The sequence below is a fragment of the Trichechus manatus genome, unplaced genomic scaffold (assembly GCF_000243295.1).
Source record: "Trichechus manatus latirostris isolate Lorelei unplaced genomic scaffold, TriManLat1.0 scaffold00104, whole genome shotgun sequence".
Taxonomy (NCBI): Eukaryota; Metazoa; Chordata; class Mammalia; order Sirenia; family Trichechidae; genus Trichechus; species Trichechus manatus.
In genome coordinates, this window is record NW_004444040.1 from 9,196,608 (window position 1) to 9,212,062 (window position 15,455).

The 15,455-nt window shown below is 36.6% G+C and overlaps 1 protein-coding gene across 3 annotated transcripts in view; it reads right to left on the reverse strand.

The window, feature by feature from the left end:
• Nucleotides 1–792: 792 nt before the first annotated feature.
• The window catches only part of MKKS (MKKS centrosomal shuttling protein), a 31,860-nt gene continuing 17,197 nt past the window's right edge, over nt 793–15,455 (reverse strand). For 2 of the 3 annotated variants that reach the window (XM_023737556.1, XM_004383058.2), the window contains 4 exons: nt 8,527–9,931; nt 5,173–5,348; nt 4,259–4,369; nt 794–2,408 (listed from right to left, as the gene is read on the reverse strand). In XM_023737556.1, coding sequence (XP_023593324.1) covers nt 1,968–2,408; nt 4,259–4,369; nt 5,173–5,348; nt 8,527–9,511 — 1,713 coding nt within the window. In that variant the 5' untranslated portion in view covers nt 9,512–9,931 and the 3' untranslated portion in view covers nt 794–1,967. Of the gene's footprint in view, nt 2,409–4,258; nt 4,370–5,172; nt 5,349–8,526; nt 9,932–15,455 lie in introns of all 3 variants that reach the window. The other variant, XM_023737557.1, reaches the window with a different exon arrangement.

Below are 15,455 nucleotides of genomic sequence, written 5' to 3' on the forward strand. Positions count from 1 at the left end.
GATTAACAGACACAGGATAATGGCTACAGACATTCCTGTTCACAAAATAGGTAAATAGGGGGCACAAAGGATTCACTAAGTCCAGCTTACACTCGGGAGGGGATTACTCAAGCCCCCGAAAACCAGGAGGTGGGGCTCACTGGGGCCACCTTAGAGGCTGCCTTTCTATTTAACTGTAATAACAAAGAAGTAAAACCTTAGACAAACACTTGAAATGTAGCTGATTTTTCAATGTACATGCAATGCTGTTTGTACTGCAATTCTTCTTTGGCTCAGAGTAAAAATTCTTTTCCATTACAAGAATATTGGAGGGAATTGCTTAAAAATTCTATTTCCCTTTATTGTGGCTATAGATCCGAAGCTGTTTAATTTCCCCAAAATTTCAAAATGTTTTCCTAAAGTTTAATACAGCATCTGTTACAGCCCCATACTTACTCCTCTAGCAGCATTCTGTATTTCTTCCAGTTTTTTTTTTTTTTTTTAAAAACTGTGCTTTAGGTGAAAGTTTACAGAGCATATTAGTTTCTCATTAAACAATCAATACACAATGTTTCGTGACATTGGCTGCCAACCCTACAACATGTCAACAGTCTCTCCTTCTCCACCTCGTGTTCCCCATTTCCATCCCTCCCGTTTTCTTATCCCCTCCTGCCTTCTCATCCGTGCCCCTGGGCTGCTGTGCCCATTTAGTCTCGTACACATGGTTGAACTGCGTGTGTTACTGTCTGTTTAATGGGCCTGTCTAATCTTTGGCTGAAGGGTGAACCTCAGGGTGACTTCAGTACTGCATTAAAAGGGTGTCCAGGGGCCATACTCTCGGGGTTTCTCTACTCTATTTCTTCTTCCATTTATCAATACACCTCGCACTTGCCATAAAATTTAAATTACATTCCTTGGTAAAACAAACATCAGTGCTTCTACTCTGAATATAGGAGTTGTATCTTTTTTGCACTGTTGACTAAAGAAATAAGTCGTCCACTTCTTATCTCTATGCTGCCTCTGAAGTCCTTACTTTGCCTCCTTCTCCATCAGGCTAAAACAGTGGTTCTCAACCAGAGGCAATATTGCTTCCCAGGGGATACGTGGCAATGTCGGGAGACATTTTTGGTTGTCACAGCTGTGGTGTGCTACTAGTGCCTAGTGGGTAGTGGCCAGGGATGCTGCTAAACATCCTACAATGCACAGGATGGCTCCCACAACAAAGAAATATTTAGTGCAAAATGTCAGTAGTGCTAAGGTCAAGAAATCCCGGTCTAAGACAAACTCATCCTTCCTCCAGCTTTAAACGTGAAGACATAAAAAAGTTTTTTCAGTCTTAGCTATTATATGTCTATTTTTTTTTCTAATCACATGTTTCCTTAAAAACAACAAAAATAAAGAACTGTGATACAAACTAGCAATGCTGGCAAACCAGTTCTACATCAATTACCTAACCACTGAATAATACAGTCTCAGATAAAGGACATTGAGAAAAGTGAAATTTTACTGAATGTTAAGTTAGAATACATTTTTTGACTGGGCAATATGTACTGGATGCTTTGTGATACATTAGAATACAATTTTATACTTTAAACACAGGTAATTATTAGTAAATAGAAAATACCCATAACAATTATGTCCAAGCTAGAGAATGGATTAGGATTTTTTTAAATTTTCTACATATAGTTAGAATGATGTCAAAATAACAATAACAACAAAAACATTTAAAACAACGTACAGTAGTATCTATGGAATCCTTAAGATGACTATAACATCTTTAACAAAAATGTTTCATTTTTTTATTAGTTTATGACATTTCTATTTAGGAATTGTGGCTTTCCTTAAATAACTGTATCTATATATCTTTATGAATCATCTGTCCAAATATGCTGAACAGCCCTTTGGGAGAGAACAAATACATTCAATATTTGTCTTAATTGACACCTGACTAGATTTTTTTTATTTGAAAAATGTGTTCTTCTCTTGTATCAGTTTTTATCTTCTATGACATACGCAAGGTCCAAAATCAAATTGGCTGTCTCCACAGCCACCTGTAGGCCACTAAGCTTGGCAGTAAAACAGTCCAAAGTCAGGTTGTTGGCTGAGCTGGCAGCTTCATGTGGAAGGCTGTTTTGCGGCACAAAAGGATGATGAGTGCTTCTTAAGAAAGACCAGCTGAGTTCTTCCTGGTTACTGTGCAATCCACAACCACATCTTGAAAGCAAATCTGGCCAGTTAGCTACAGGAGGAGAATGTGACTGAACTGACCAAAAGTGTCCATACTTCATGTCAGTGAGAATTTCACCTCCATCATGTTCTAAAGAACCTGCGAGAGATTCTAGAGCACTGCAAAATGCTTCAGCAATTAGATGAAGTTCTGTTTGAGTATATCCAACATCTTTGAGAATGCTTCCTGGCTCGTTAAGAGTCTAAAGAGCAATATAAAACCATAGAAAACACACGGAAGGCAATTAATACTACAAAATCATTTATTTTAAAAAAATTCAGAAAATGTTTCTGACATTTGTAAAAAGGTATCTGAAAAATAGACTATCTGATCAAAACCTTATTCATAAAGTTACTTCTTACTTTCATTTACTTAGGGGTCTGGAGTATGATGCTAGTAGGCATGTCTGGGTCAGCTGGCCAGGCCCTTAACCCTGTTGGTGATAGTAAAAATGTATGCTACCAGTCATGTTCTCAGAATAAATGAATCAGAATAAATCTCATCACCAGCTTATTCTCAATGACTGACCAATAGTGCCTCTTAATTTATGAAGAACACGGCATGCTGCATGTATTATAGGTTTTTATACACACTGGGATAAGTTCTTGAAGACTAATGCTCCAAAGGAAGTACCGATTTATATTCGGCAAAATGTCTGAGATTTGTTTAAAATGAGAACCCACATATGATTATTAAAATAAAAAACATTTAGGGATATCTACAATTTTCACATCAGTGTTTTAAAGATGAATATTCTTCTCTTTAAGTTAATGAAAGCATAATATGATTTTAAACTATATTTTGGGTCTACCATTCTAAAAAGTTTATCCTAGAAACTTCATGATAGAAAAAAAAAATTAACATAGTAGCAAACTGAATGATAGCTAAAAAGTCCATATCCTAACTACTTAAAAACAGTGACCACCTTTTTTTTTTTGCCAGGAGTTTCAACCAGATGAGATCATCTCTATTGCATTTTTCCCATACCTTCAACACTTCATTTTTCTTTAAAATTCTACTCCACATCTCCCTCCTCCAAAAAACTTTCTCAAGTTTACTCAATTCCATTTGCAGATTACATTATTACCCACTCAGCATCAATAGATTTAATTTTGTTTTTTATTCTGTATATTCTAACAAAATGGACGTGGGCATATCAACAATTGTGAAGATGGTGCAGAACCCGGCAACATTTCATTCCATTGTAAATGGAGTTGCCATGAGTCAAAGCTGACTCAATGGCAACCAACAACAACAATTCTAATAATTTTATAGGAGTGGGGCTTTGTCTCCAAATACATTTTAAACAATTTGGGGAAGCAGGGTGGGGCATGTCTGTAAAAAAAGTTTACATTCTCTCTAACCCCCATCACCCAGTGGGGAGCTCTGCAAAGTCACTGATGACACTCCTGTATAATCAAACAACCAATTGCAAATGTTTGGAAAACAACTACACATTTTTAAATCTATTTTCAAATAAAATATATAAGTGTTTATGAAATAATTAATTAAAACTATAATACACTAAACTTATCAGACAATTGTTAGGAAATGAAGTTTCCTAGATTAATCCAAAATATCCTATTTAACAGAATATATAAATGGATACCAATTAAAAACTTATAATGGGATCTAATACTTGGAATGCTTTAATAAATGAAATTAGTCACATCTTTTCTTGATTCAGAAGGTATTGATGTATTTTGTAGGATCTCAGCACTTTCACTGTGAACATCAATTCTTATTGTACCACAGCGTTGAGATCTCCAATGAGAGACTTCCCATTAACACAGTGCTAGTTTCAACATGTAGTACATGTAGACAATGCTCAAAGGAGGTGACTATTTGCTAAAAGATTAATAATAATCATTACAATAATATTACCTTATATTTGCAGGTGATATTTTTCTCAAGTGATTTTAAATATCTGACTTAGACTACTCAGACATTAAGTGTTAGAGGCTTCAGGGTATTAAAATTTGGTTTATTATCTTATAAAATGAAAGCTGCTGAGAATTCAGATAATCTGCAAAGAAGGACTATCTATCCTACCTTGTGTCTGACATATGCAGCCAAATGAGTTTCAGTACAGCCACCTCCCAAAAACACAAAAGGTTCCTTGATTGTTAACTGCAAGACATGCAGTGCTGTTTGACATGTGAGCTAAAAAGGAAACAAATCATCAGAATCAGACATTCCCATCAGATACATGAAGAAATATAATCATGCTTTCGAAGCAATAGAGAGGACTCAGAACCTGATTTTAATTGCAAAAGAAAACAAGTGATACCAAGGTTCTAAATATGATTAATATATTTTGGAATAATAAAGAATAGAGATTAAAGATACTTTAGCCAGATGTTTGTTTTTATAAAGCCTGATTTTCGTTTTCTTTCATATACAGTTAGCTCTTCAAATTGAGATTCACAAACGGATGGCCTCAAAATATCTGGGTCAGCAATGTTTGCTAGTGCTTCTATTTAAAAAATTACTTCAGGCTAAATAAATTAGTTGTATAAATATTATAGAATTTGTTTCAGATTGCTTTGGAAATGATACAGCTACAACCTAGCAATAATAAATAGAAAACACAGAGACCTTTAATATTCACCAAGGATATATCCTTGAGCATACAAGGATCGTCAAGTTTGTGACTAGTCCCACAGATTATCACTTGCCTTATTAAATTGCAATTCAAATTAATTTCTTAGGAAGAGTTTCTACAAGCCAACGACCTTTGGATTGCTTGTGAATACTAGAATAAACGGTAGCATGTGCCCACTCCACTGTAATGCCATAGGCAATTACATTGGCTTACTTGTGACTTTGCTTCTCTCAGTTTTGTTTTTGCTTTCTATACCACATAGTGAAGTTATGGGGGGAGGAAAAAAAAAAAATCATAGTGTCTGAGTGACTATTTAGTCCCTGCCTCAGCACCTGGATGTGGGACCAAGTATATTACCTACCTTCAGCTCATCCCAGGCAGTGTCATTTCTGTTGCAGAGGAGCAGGCTGGAGACAGCCACTTCATTAGGAATAAGATGAAAAAAATGTTTGGAGCCAAATTTTGCAGAGCACAAATCTTTCACACTTCCATAACTACTAGGAGAGATTGAGCCTAGGGAACCAATAGGCTGTGTTCCTATTTATTAAAGTTTAGAAAACAAAGAATATATAAGCAAAGGTGGAACACACAATCCTTTAAAATTATAATTATTCCTAGCCATTGTCAGTCTCACCAAGCATACCATTTAAAATATGAAATGTAGGATAAAGAAATAACAAGATGCATCTCTTAAAATTTATGAAATAAGTAGTATTCTGCTATTAAAATTATAAATAAATAAAGCAGAGATCCTTCTTTTGATGTATAGACTCTGAAAATCTGTTGGAAGTTATTTTGTACTCTCACCCCAGAAAAATGCATGTAAAAATTTGTATACAATTTTGTGGAGTCCAGACCTCTGGAAGACCATACAGGGGATCAGAGACCCCAAAAGAACTCCATTAATCTGGAATAGGGGTGAAGTGAAGAGACAGCCTGTTTTATTATTTTACTATAAAGCAAACAAATTAAACTATCCAAATAAGTGTGTAGCTGAAATCCTTTGGGGCTATGTTTAGTGAAGAGCTAAAAATTTTTCTTTTTTTTTGGTCTAGCAATTATTTGTATGCAAGTAGTTACATAAATTATGCCAAAATAAAGTATGTGAAATTTCTATCTCCCTCTGTTATTCTTTGATATGTTATTTTGCCCTACCCCCCTGCATCACGCACAGGTCAAACAGTAACACTTTACAAATCAAAAATTAATGTAATATGAATAAATGAGAAGTTAAGATGACTTGAATAGTACTTCCAAAATCTCTTAATATAGTAGAAATTATGTTAAAAAAAAAAAAAAAACTATTCTAATAAAAGAAATAACAATGTGCATTTAAAGTCTAAAGATTAAAACTGTAACTGAGCAGTTCACCCCTTTGGGCCAGTTTCCTAATCTTTTAAACTAACAGGGTTAAACAATGACGTCTAAAAACACAGCTCTGAAAAATTTTAAGAACCCAGAAAATAATCACTGGACAATTTTCCTGTTTTGAATATCCTTTTTACTTTTGATGACTCCAAGAGTTATCTGAAGTGTAAGAGATAACAAACAACACCCCTAAATGTGATCGTGTAATTTCATGTGATGGAAACAACAGAGGACCTGGAGCGAGAACTCAGCTTTACCACTTATCAGCCACTGGACGTTGAGCAAGTCACTCGTGTCATTTGACTTTTCTGGGTAGGTGAGCTTTCCCACATGAGAGTAAAATGGGGATGACAATGCCTACTTAAAGGAACCCTGGTGGCACAGTGGGTAAAGCACTCAGCTGCCAACCAGGAGGTTGGCAGTTCGAAACCACCAGCTGCTGTGCGTGAGAAAGATGTGGCAGTCTGCCTCCATAAAGACTAGTCTTGAAAAGCCTACGGGGCAGTTCTACTCTGTCCCATAGGGTTGCTACGAGTCAGAATCAACTTGATGGCAGTGTTTTTTTTTAATGCCTACTTCGCAAATAAATATATTAAAAATTCTCTGTAAACCATGACATGCTTCACAAATGCTGGTCGTCCACACTCAGTAACACCCACTATTTAACCTAGATCAACTTCAGAAACAGGAATTTTGTTTGAAGAAATGGGGGAGAAAAAAGGTAATGCTGACGTAAATACACGAGGCAAGATTAGGCCAAAAACATACTTTACCTATTCTAAGTTTCCTAAATCATGTGGATGAAGTCCCGCCCCCCCTTCCCTCTTGTCCCAAAGGGACTCTCTTCCCAAGATCTGGGACTGATGCTACAGCTATTAATACCATGTTGTTCCTATGGGAAAATGTTTCGTATCTTTAAAACTGATGTAATAAACTGGAAATCACTATTCAGAAAATGGAAATTGTCTGCAAAAAGCCAGTAAATATTTAAGAATATAGGTCTGACCTTCAGTATCAGAATGAGTTCCAGTGAATTATTTCCACTGCTTAACGCTTTCCACTTTAAGGGTCATTTGACAGTTGTACAAAGGTAAGGCAACAGCCCAGAGATAATACGTATTCCACACAACACGTGGCATAAATACTTTTCGATTTATAAGAATGAAAATACTGAAGTTCAACAACGGTTTAATATTGAAGTCTAACAACTTAAAAACTACAATCAATGCAGAACTAAATGATCATCTTTGATAGACTGTAAGTGCAGTCAGAGATACTGAAAAGTGACTGAAATTAGGGACTCTTCAGGTCATCAGTTCTCACTGGCTCAAATAGGTGAATAAGATCAGCCTAATATTAGATTTCAATGTGATTTTGTGAAATACAGTACATGTACAATATAGTACATGTTGGGGCCCTGGTGGTGCAGTGGTTAAGCATTTTGGCTGTTAACCAAAAGGCTGGTAGTTCAAATCCACCAGCTGCTCCTTGAAAACTCTATGGGTCAGTTCTACTCTGTCCTATGAGTTGGAATTGACTCGACGGCAGTGGGTTTTCTTTTTTAATAGTCTGTGTTACCAAGTTTATTAGTCAATTCAACAAATATTATAGAACATCTACTGTCAGCCAGTCTTGTTCTAAGCGCTGAAATTAAAAAAATGGCCCTTGTTCTCAAGGAGCTCAGCTGTTAGGGTATTTAAAGACATAGTAAGTGAGTGCACCTCATCCCCCAAATCTAATTAGGAATCACTAATTGTTTGGCTGCTAACTGAAAGGTCTGCAGTTTGACTCCACCAGCCGCTCCTTGGAAACCCTATAGGGCAGTTCTACTCTGCCCTATAGGGTTTGCTGAGTCAAAATCGACTCAACGGCAGAGGGTATGAGTATTTATGCAGTAGAAGTAGTTTGTTTGATTTATGATGAAAGTGAAGGAAAAGTACTCTACCTGCAAAATTATTTTCTGATAGAATGTTTGATTTAGGAGCTTTGTAAAATTCCAATGAAAGTATTTTGTGTAAAGTAGGAAAACTCTTATGATTTTGAGGATGTTAGACCTTTCTCAATAATCTGTAAAACAGCTGGAGGTCAATAGTTTTAAATTATGACTCTAGTATCTTTGGAGGCTGGAAAATTTGTAAAACATGGCCATAATCACTCAATAATTTTTTAGTAACTGAATGATACAGAAATAACCTTTGCTGCCAGAAATGGTACTTGCACATGTGGTGAGGTTGGTGGCTTCTAAAATTTTTCAAGATGTTAATACAGTGACACACACCAAGAATATCTCTGCTCAAAAAGTGTGACACATTAAATGTAAGAGGTGAAAGCTGAGAGTGCTTTTTACCTGTCATTTTACTCAGCGGTTCCATCAGAGCTACTCCAACTCTGTCTATGGCAATAACATGGTGCGTACTGAGAAACTGTTTCAAAGATGGGTGTATAACTTTTTGGCATATGACAAGATCTATGTGGTCCCACACCAGCTGCCTTCCTAAGTTAAGCAACTGGTCCAGGACTGCACTTTCAAGAGACACTCCGTAACTGACTGCCAAAGTTCCTTCTCCAGTGTCAGAAAAGTCTCCAGATAAAGACACGCAAAAGAGCGCCACCTTGAGGGCACTGGATTTTTTGATAGGCAACGTCCTCATCAACTGAACTTCTGACGTTTCAATGAGCATTCCGGGTAATACAGTAGAATCTATAACTCTCTGCCCTTTTAAAGGTACAATTATACTCTTTCCTAAAATGATGTGGTCTTCAGCCTTTTCTGGAATTGTAAGCAAAAAGGCTCTCAGAACCAAAGCACTGATGTGATCTACTTCCTTTCCGGTGAGCATGCAGGCAGGTTTACTGGTTAATATGCTGCGCACCAAACAGAGGAGGATCTGGGTACTACTAAAGTCGACTGGGATCCGACAAGCACAGGCCTCAGACTTGAGATAGCTGGTGCAGAGGCTCAAAAGCTGCTTATTTAATTCAATGACTGTGGTTGGTGCCAGGTCTATTCCCTCAACATATTCAATCAGGTTGCAGCAAAGAATGGCCATGAACAAGCCACAGTCACTGAAGCAAGACACATGATTCTGCATGGAAGTTGTCAGGATCTTTAATACGGGGTGGGTGACCGAAAGGCCACGGAGCAGGGCTGATGACTGTGAAGTTGTGCACACGTGACCTCCAGCACCATTGTGCAGCTGCTTCAGCCGACCTGAAGGGCCATAGCACGACGCGACGATTCCTTTTAAGACAGAAAGCGTGGTCCTGAGTCTCTCCCTTGTTAGTGGTTTACTTTCACACACGGATGGCTTTTTAGCTTCTAAACGAGACATCTTACTTCAGCTGGTAACTTGTGAAGATAGCTTCTATTTTGTTAATCATATTTTTCCGTTTATTGCCCTGTCATAGGTTTTTAATATTAAAGAAAAATTATTCTACAAGAACCAAAGGCTGGATATGCAGCCTTGTGGTTGTAAAATTAAATAGTTCCATGTTTACAAAGCTAGTCAGCATGTAATAATTTCATGACATATTAGTAATTCTAAATATTTATTTCACTTCATTGTTCAATACTCTCGTTTGCCTCCAGATTGAGGTTTTACAGACTGTTTTGCAGCCCTCTGTATAAAATATGTCCCAAGATGGACACCTATGAAAGACACCCCAGCTACGAGGAGCCAGTTCTTTCTAATCCAACTGGTGTTTTTCATGTCTTCTTTCAATATCAAGCTCAGATGGAAAGCTGTGTCTTTCTATAACAAAAAAAAAAAAAAAAAAGACAACATTTTAGAGGAATAATTCCAAAATATTTTTAGGTTACAATTTAATAATTTATTTTTATGCTCTGCTCCTCCTTTAGAAAAAGAACAGCCAATTGGCACAAGAAAGCTACTCAGCCTCCAGAAAATGAGAAACATGTATCAACTTAGACTTAACATTCCTTCATTCTTAAATGAATCCCTACAAGAAAAACTGCTTATATTTCAAAAAATTTGGAATGCACAACACAGTTAAAAAGCTTAAAGTACAGTTATTAAAATATGACATGTTTCTAAAAGAGATATGCTACATTTATCTCCACATCATAATACTCACAGAATTTGTTCTCTGGGTTTCTTTTTTTTAATGTCTTTATTTATTTTTTATTGTACTTCAGATGAAGGCTTACAGAATAGTTTCTCATTAAACAGTTAGTACAAATATTGTTCTATGACAATGGTCAACAACCCCATGACATGTCAACACCATCCCTTCTCAACCTTGGGTTCCCTATTATCATCTTTCCTGTCCCCTACTGCCTTCTAGTCCTTGTCTCCGACTGTTGTGCCCCATTAGTCTCATCGTTCTCTGGGTTTTAAAAAAGGTCTCAAATGTTTTTATTCTCTTACTTTAAGGTTTAATGTTATGTTTTAATCTGTAACCTTGATTTTCTTGGAAACCTTAGGTCTGAAGAGAAGTATATTTATATCAAATGCCACTTTTGTAAATAATTACGAAAACAGGATAGCTGTTAACATTCCTAATGCAGAAACTCACTATTATATAGTCTATATCTATGTGTATAAATCTGTACAACACATTCTACCAAAAAATAAACCATACTTTAAATATCTGGCTAAAGTCAGAATTAATTTTCTGTAGTTTTACTCTCTCAATAAATAATTTTCAGTTTTGAAGTGCTAACCAACTAATGCTGCTCAAAACTTTGGTTAATGACAATAAATACAAAAACCAAGGAATGTTTTGGATGATGAAAGAGAACAATAGGATCTGATTTGCCCGTTAGTTGCAAAGGGTCTAAATAACATGAAATTTATTATATACATAATGGAAAAGCAGAAATGCAGTACTAGTTTCCTTAAAAAGGTAGTAAATAGTGTGACTTGAGTCATAAAGGGGCCCTGGTGGCGCAGTGGTTAAGTGTTCGGCTGCTAACCAAAAGGTGGGCAGTTCAAATCCACCAGCCAGCTCCTTGGAAACTCTACGGGGCAGTTCTACTCCGTCTTTTAGGGTTGCTATAAGTTGGAATCAAGTTGATGGCAACAGGTTTGGTTTTTTGTTTTTTTTTGAGTCATAAAATCCTAACTCTTTAATTAATGTGTAATTATAAAAATTTCAGGTCATGAACCTTGTCTGTTGATGCTTGGTCCTTTGAAGGTGAAAGCTCAACCAATTTTTGGTTATTTTCAAGAATATACTACTTTTGCTAGCCAATTGAACAGTATTTTGCATAAATAGTAATAATAAATAACTACTCTTAGCCTAAAGTACTATCTAAAGTAAGACTAAGGGGGTTGAGTATGGTAGCACAGACCAAAAGGTGAGTTGAAGGTGTGCAAAGAACTGAGGAGAATGAAGACATGTTAAGCATTGTTTTGGCTATTGCTCCCCATATAGTTAACGGGCTATAACCATCGTAACTGGGTCCAAATAAACTGAAAGGAATGTAGTTTTCTCCCTGCAATGATAAAGCTATAATCTTTCATGATGGAATAAGGAGGAAAAAAAACTTTGTTCATCTCATGCCAGGAACAGCCAAGGTACTTAAATATTGTTTCAATGGTTATTTTGGATTCTGTGAAACATATTTAAATGAAACCACAGCGAAATGACTTCTACAAGTTAATTTAAAATGTTAAAATGTACACAAACTAAAAATCACAACAGAAACTAAGATTAATAAAATGATTTTCCCAGTTAAAAAAATTTTCATAATAGTGACATGCAACTTTTCAAAAACAGAATGCCAAGTTGCCCCTCTATTGTCTATCAGTCTTGTGGTACTGAAACCAGTGACCACAGGTTTTGGCTTGCACCTCTATTAAATGAGGAAGGAGGAAATAACTGAATGTGTTGGTGATTTCCAAATCATATTTAGGATGTCAAAACTTGCTGACTTGTGGTCTTGGGTCTAAACCCAGACAAAATAAGGCACAATTAAGAGAAAAGAAACTGTGGGCCTACTCAGAGAACATGCTTGGAAGTGTCAGCTAGCTCTATTAAGATGCCCTTCTTTTTAAACAACGCAACCCACAACTTAAAAAGTTACCATCAGACGAATGGTCTTAACTACTATTCCTAGATACATAGGCCTGGCAGATGGGCTTTCTGTAGCCATGGATAATTTAACTAAAATCACAGTAAAACATAGCATATGACTATTCTCTACATTAAAATATACTATAAAATATGACTTAAATAAACATAAGCTGGTAAAACTTTCTCCAGAAAGAAATAAGATATTTTTTTTGAGAAATGGCTGATTTTAGAGCTGATGCAAAAAACATACAAGATGCACCAGGGACCTTTCTGGCCAAAAAGCAAGGATGTTACCTGGGTCGTATCAAAAGGAAACAAGGAAAAAAAGAAAAAAAGAAAAAGACACAGGAGTCATCTTGATAGGGATTCAAGATGGGACAATTTGAGCATTAAAAAGAATAATGACTGTAATAAATTGAAATATTTCAAATATATGTAAACCCATGAGTTCATAATGGTACCAAAACCAAATAACCCTCATCATTGTTAGAGCACTAACTCCTTATTATAAAACCAGTAAAGGGAAATACAGCATTTATCCTACCTTTCCTATATAATTACATTTTAGACTAATGGAATAGTTGATGAAGGAAAGCTGGTACAGGTAATAAATGGAGAGGAAATGATAGGATTTGAACAGCATCCTTTTGCAACTCCAAATGAAACTGCCGTTAGGCCCTCATAGTAAACTATCGTCCATGGACCACATCCAGCCTACTGCCTATTGTTGTAAACAGTTTTACCAGAACATAGTCATACTTATTTGTTTATGTATTGTGTATGAAATGTTTGCATGCTACAACGGCAGAACTGAGTAGTTGGAACAGAGACTGTATGGTCTACAAAGCCCAATATATTTACTATCTGGCCTTTTACAGGAAAGTTTACCAATACCTAGATTACAGCAATGATCATCAATAGATGTTAGTAATTCATTAAGTAAAAGATCAGTGGGGAACTTCATACCAGAGAGATCAGACCGATAACCCACTTATCAATCTTAGCAACACTGAAAGCGGAACCACAATGTGATTCACTAGGAAGGACGCATAGCACCCCCGTGAAGTATTATTGTTTAAAACTGAAGAAGAAACTGATTCGAAGCAAGCCTCTGTTCTAAACACCAGGTTATAGGAAACAACAAAATGATGCAATCAGCCAAATTCAGAATGTGGAAAATTAAAAAATGGCCAGTGGGGAGGGGAAATGTAATAGATGAATAGACACAAATCACCAAATGCAACGTGTGAACCTAGTTTGGATCCTGATGCCAACAAACTACCTCTAAGAAGAGATGTTTAAAGACAAATTTAAAGAAATATGAACATGGCCTTGGGTATGAGATGGTATTAAAGGGTTACTGTTAATTTTTTCAGTGTGATAGTGCAATTGTGGCTATGTGTGAGTGTGTTTATCCTTGCTTAAAGATACATATGGAAGGGATATATACTCTAGCTTGGGAGATGCTTTAAAATATTCCAGCCAAAACCAAAACAAACGATGGATAAAAGAAGATTGGCAAAATATTGTTAAGTGTTAAAGCTGGGTGGTAGATACTTGAGAGTTCAATTAGTTTCTCTATTTTTGGGTAAGTTTCAATTTTTCCGTAATAAAAGTAACAATAAAAAATAGTAAGGGGCAAATACAATACATTCTTTTTTTTTTTTTTTCCCAATTCGACTTTTTATAAATGTACAACTTATTGACAGCTAGGTTCTCTAGAGAAACAAAACCAGTAAGGTGTATACATATCTACCTAGAGAGAATGATATAAAGGAAATGGCTCATGCAGTTGTAGAAGCTGGAACATCCCAAATCCGAGGGTCAGGCTGGTGGCTTCTCCTGATTCATGTAGCCACCGGGGCTGGCAAACCCAAGATTGGCAGGTCAGACAGCAGGGTTCTTGCTCACAGTCTTTGAAGACCATCACATCCCAAGTTCAGCAAGCAAGACAGCAGCTAAGCTGCTAGCTTAAGTCCCAAACACTGGAAGTCAGATGAACGGGAGCCAGCTGCAGGATCCACAACCAGCAAAAGCCCACGAGCCTTGCCACAAAGTCCACTTATATTAGATGCAGGCCACATCCCCAAGGAAACTTCCTTTCAGCTGACTGGCTACTCAGAGCAGATCCCATCATGGAGGTGATCACATTATATCAAATCTCATCATGGAAGTGATCACATCATCATACAATCTCCAAACTATGTCATAACTGCCAAACCACTGACAATCATGGCCCAGCTAAGTTGACACACAAATTTAATGATCATACCGTCTTTTTTCTATTGTGAATCATGCTGCAATGAACAAGGGTGTGCGTATGTCTATTCGCGTAATGGTTATTATTTCTCTAGGATATGTTCCTAAGACTGAGACTGCTGGATCATAGGGTATTTCTATTTCTAGCTTTTTTAAGGAGGTACCATATCGTTTTCCATAGTGGTTGTATTATTTTATTTTCCCACCAGCAGGGCACAAGATTTCCAATCTCCCCACAACTTCTCCAACATTTGATATTTTCTGATTAATGCCAGTAATGTTAGGGTGGGATGGTATCTCATTGTAGTTTTGACTTGCATTTCTCTAATGGCTAATGATTACAAGCATTTCCTCATGTGTCTGTTGGCCGCCTGAATGTCTTCTTTGGTGAAGTGTCTGTTCATATCCTTTGCCCCCCTTTTTTTTTTTTAATTGTACTTTAGGTGAAGGCTTACAGAACAAATGGTTTCTCCTGAAACAGCAGTACACATATTGTTTTATGACATTAGTTAACAACCCCACAACATGTCAACCCACTCCCTTCTCGACCATTTTTTTTGGTGAAAATATACATAGCCAAAGATACCATTTCAAAAATTTCTACATGCACAGTTCAGTGACATCGACTACGCTCTTCCAATTGTGCTGCTATTCTCACTTTAGATGAAGGCTTACAGAACAAAATAGTTTCTCATTTAAATACAATACAGCCTTAAAGTGTACTTCAACTGTTAGGAATCAGTGTTTAATTGACTCTAAATCTGGCTTTTACTTTTGCTTACCAAGCCTATTTAAGTATTTGCTTCTGCACAACTGGACTAAACCAAAGTTAAGAAGTTTCCCGAATACAACCAAACACTTCAAGGGACAGAGTAGCAGCGGTGGGGGTCTGGGGACCATGCTTTCAGGGGACATCTAGGTCAACTGGCATAACAAAATTTATTAAGAAAATGTTCTGCATCCTACTTTGGTGAGTGG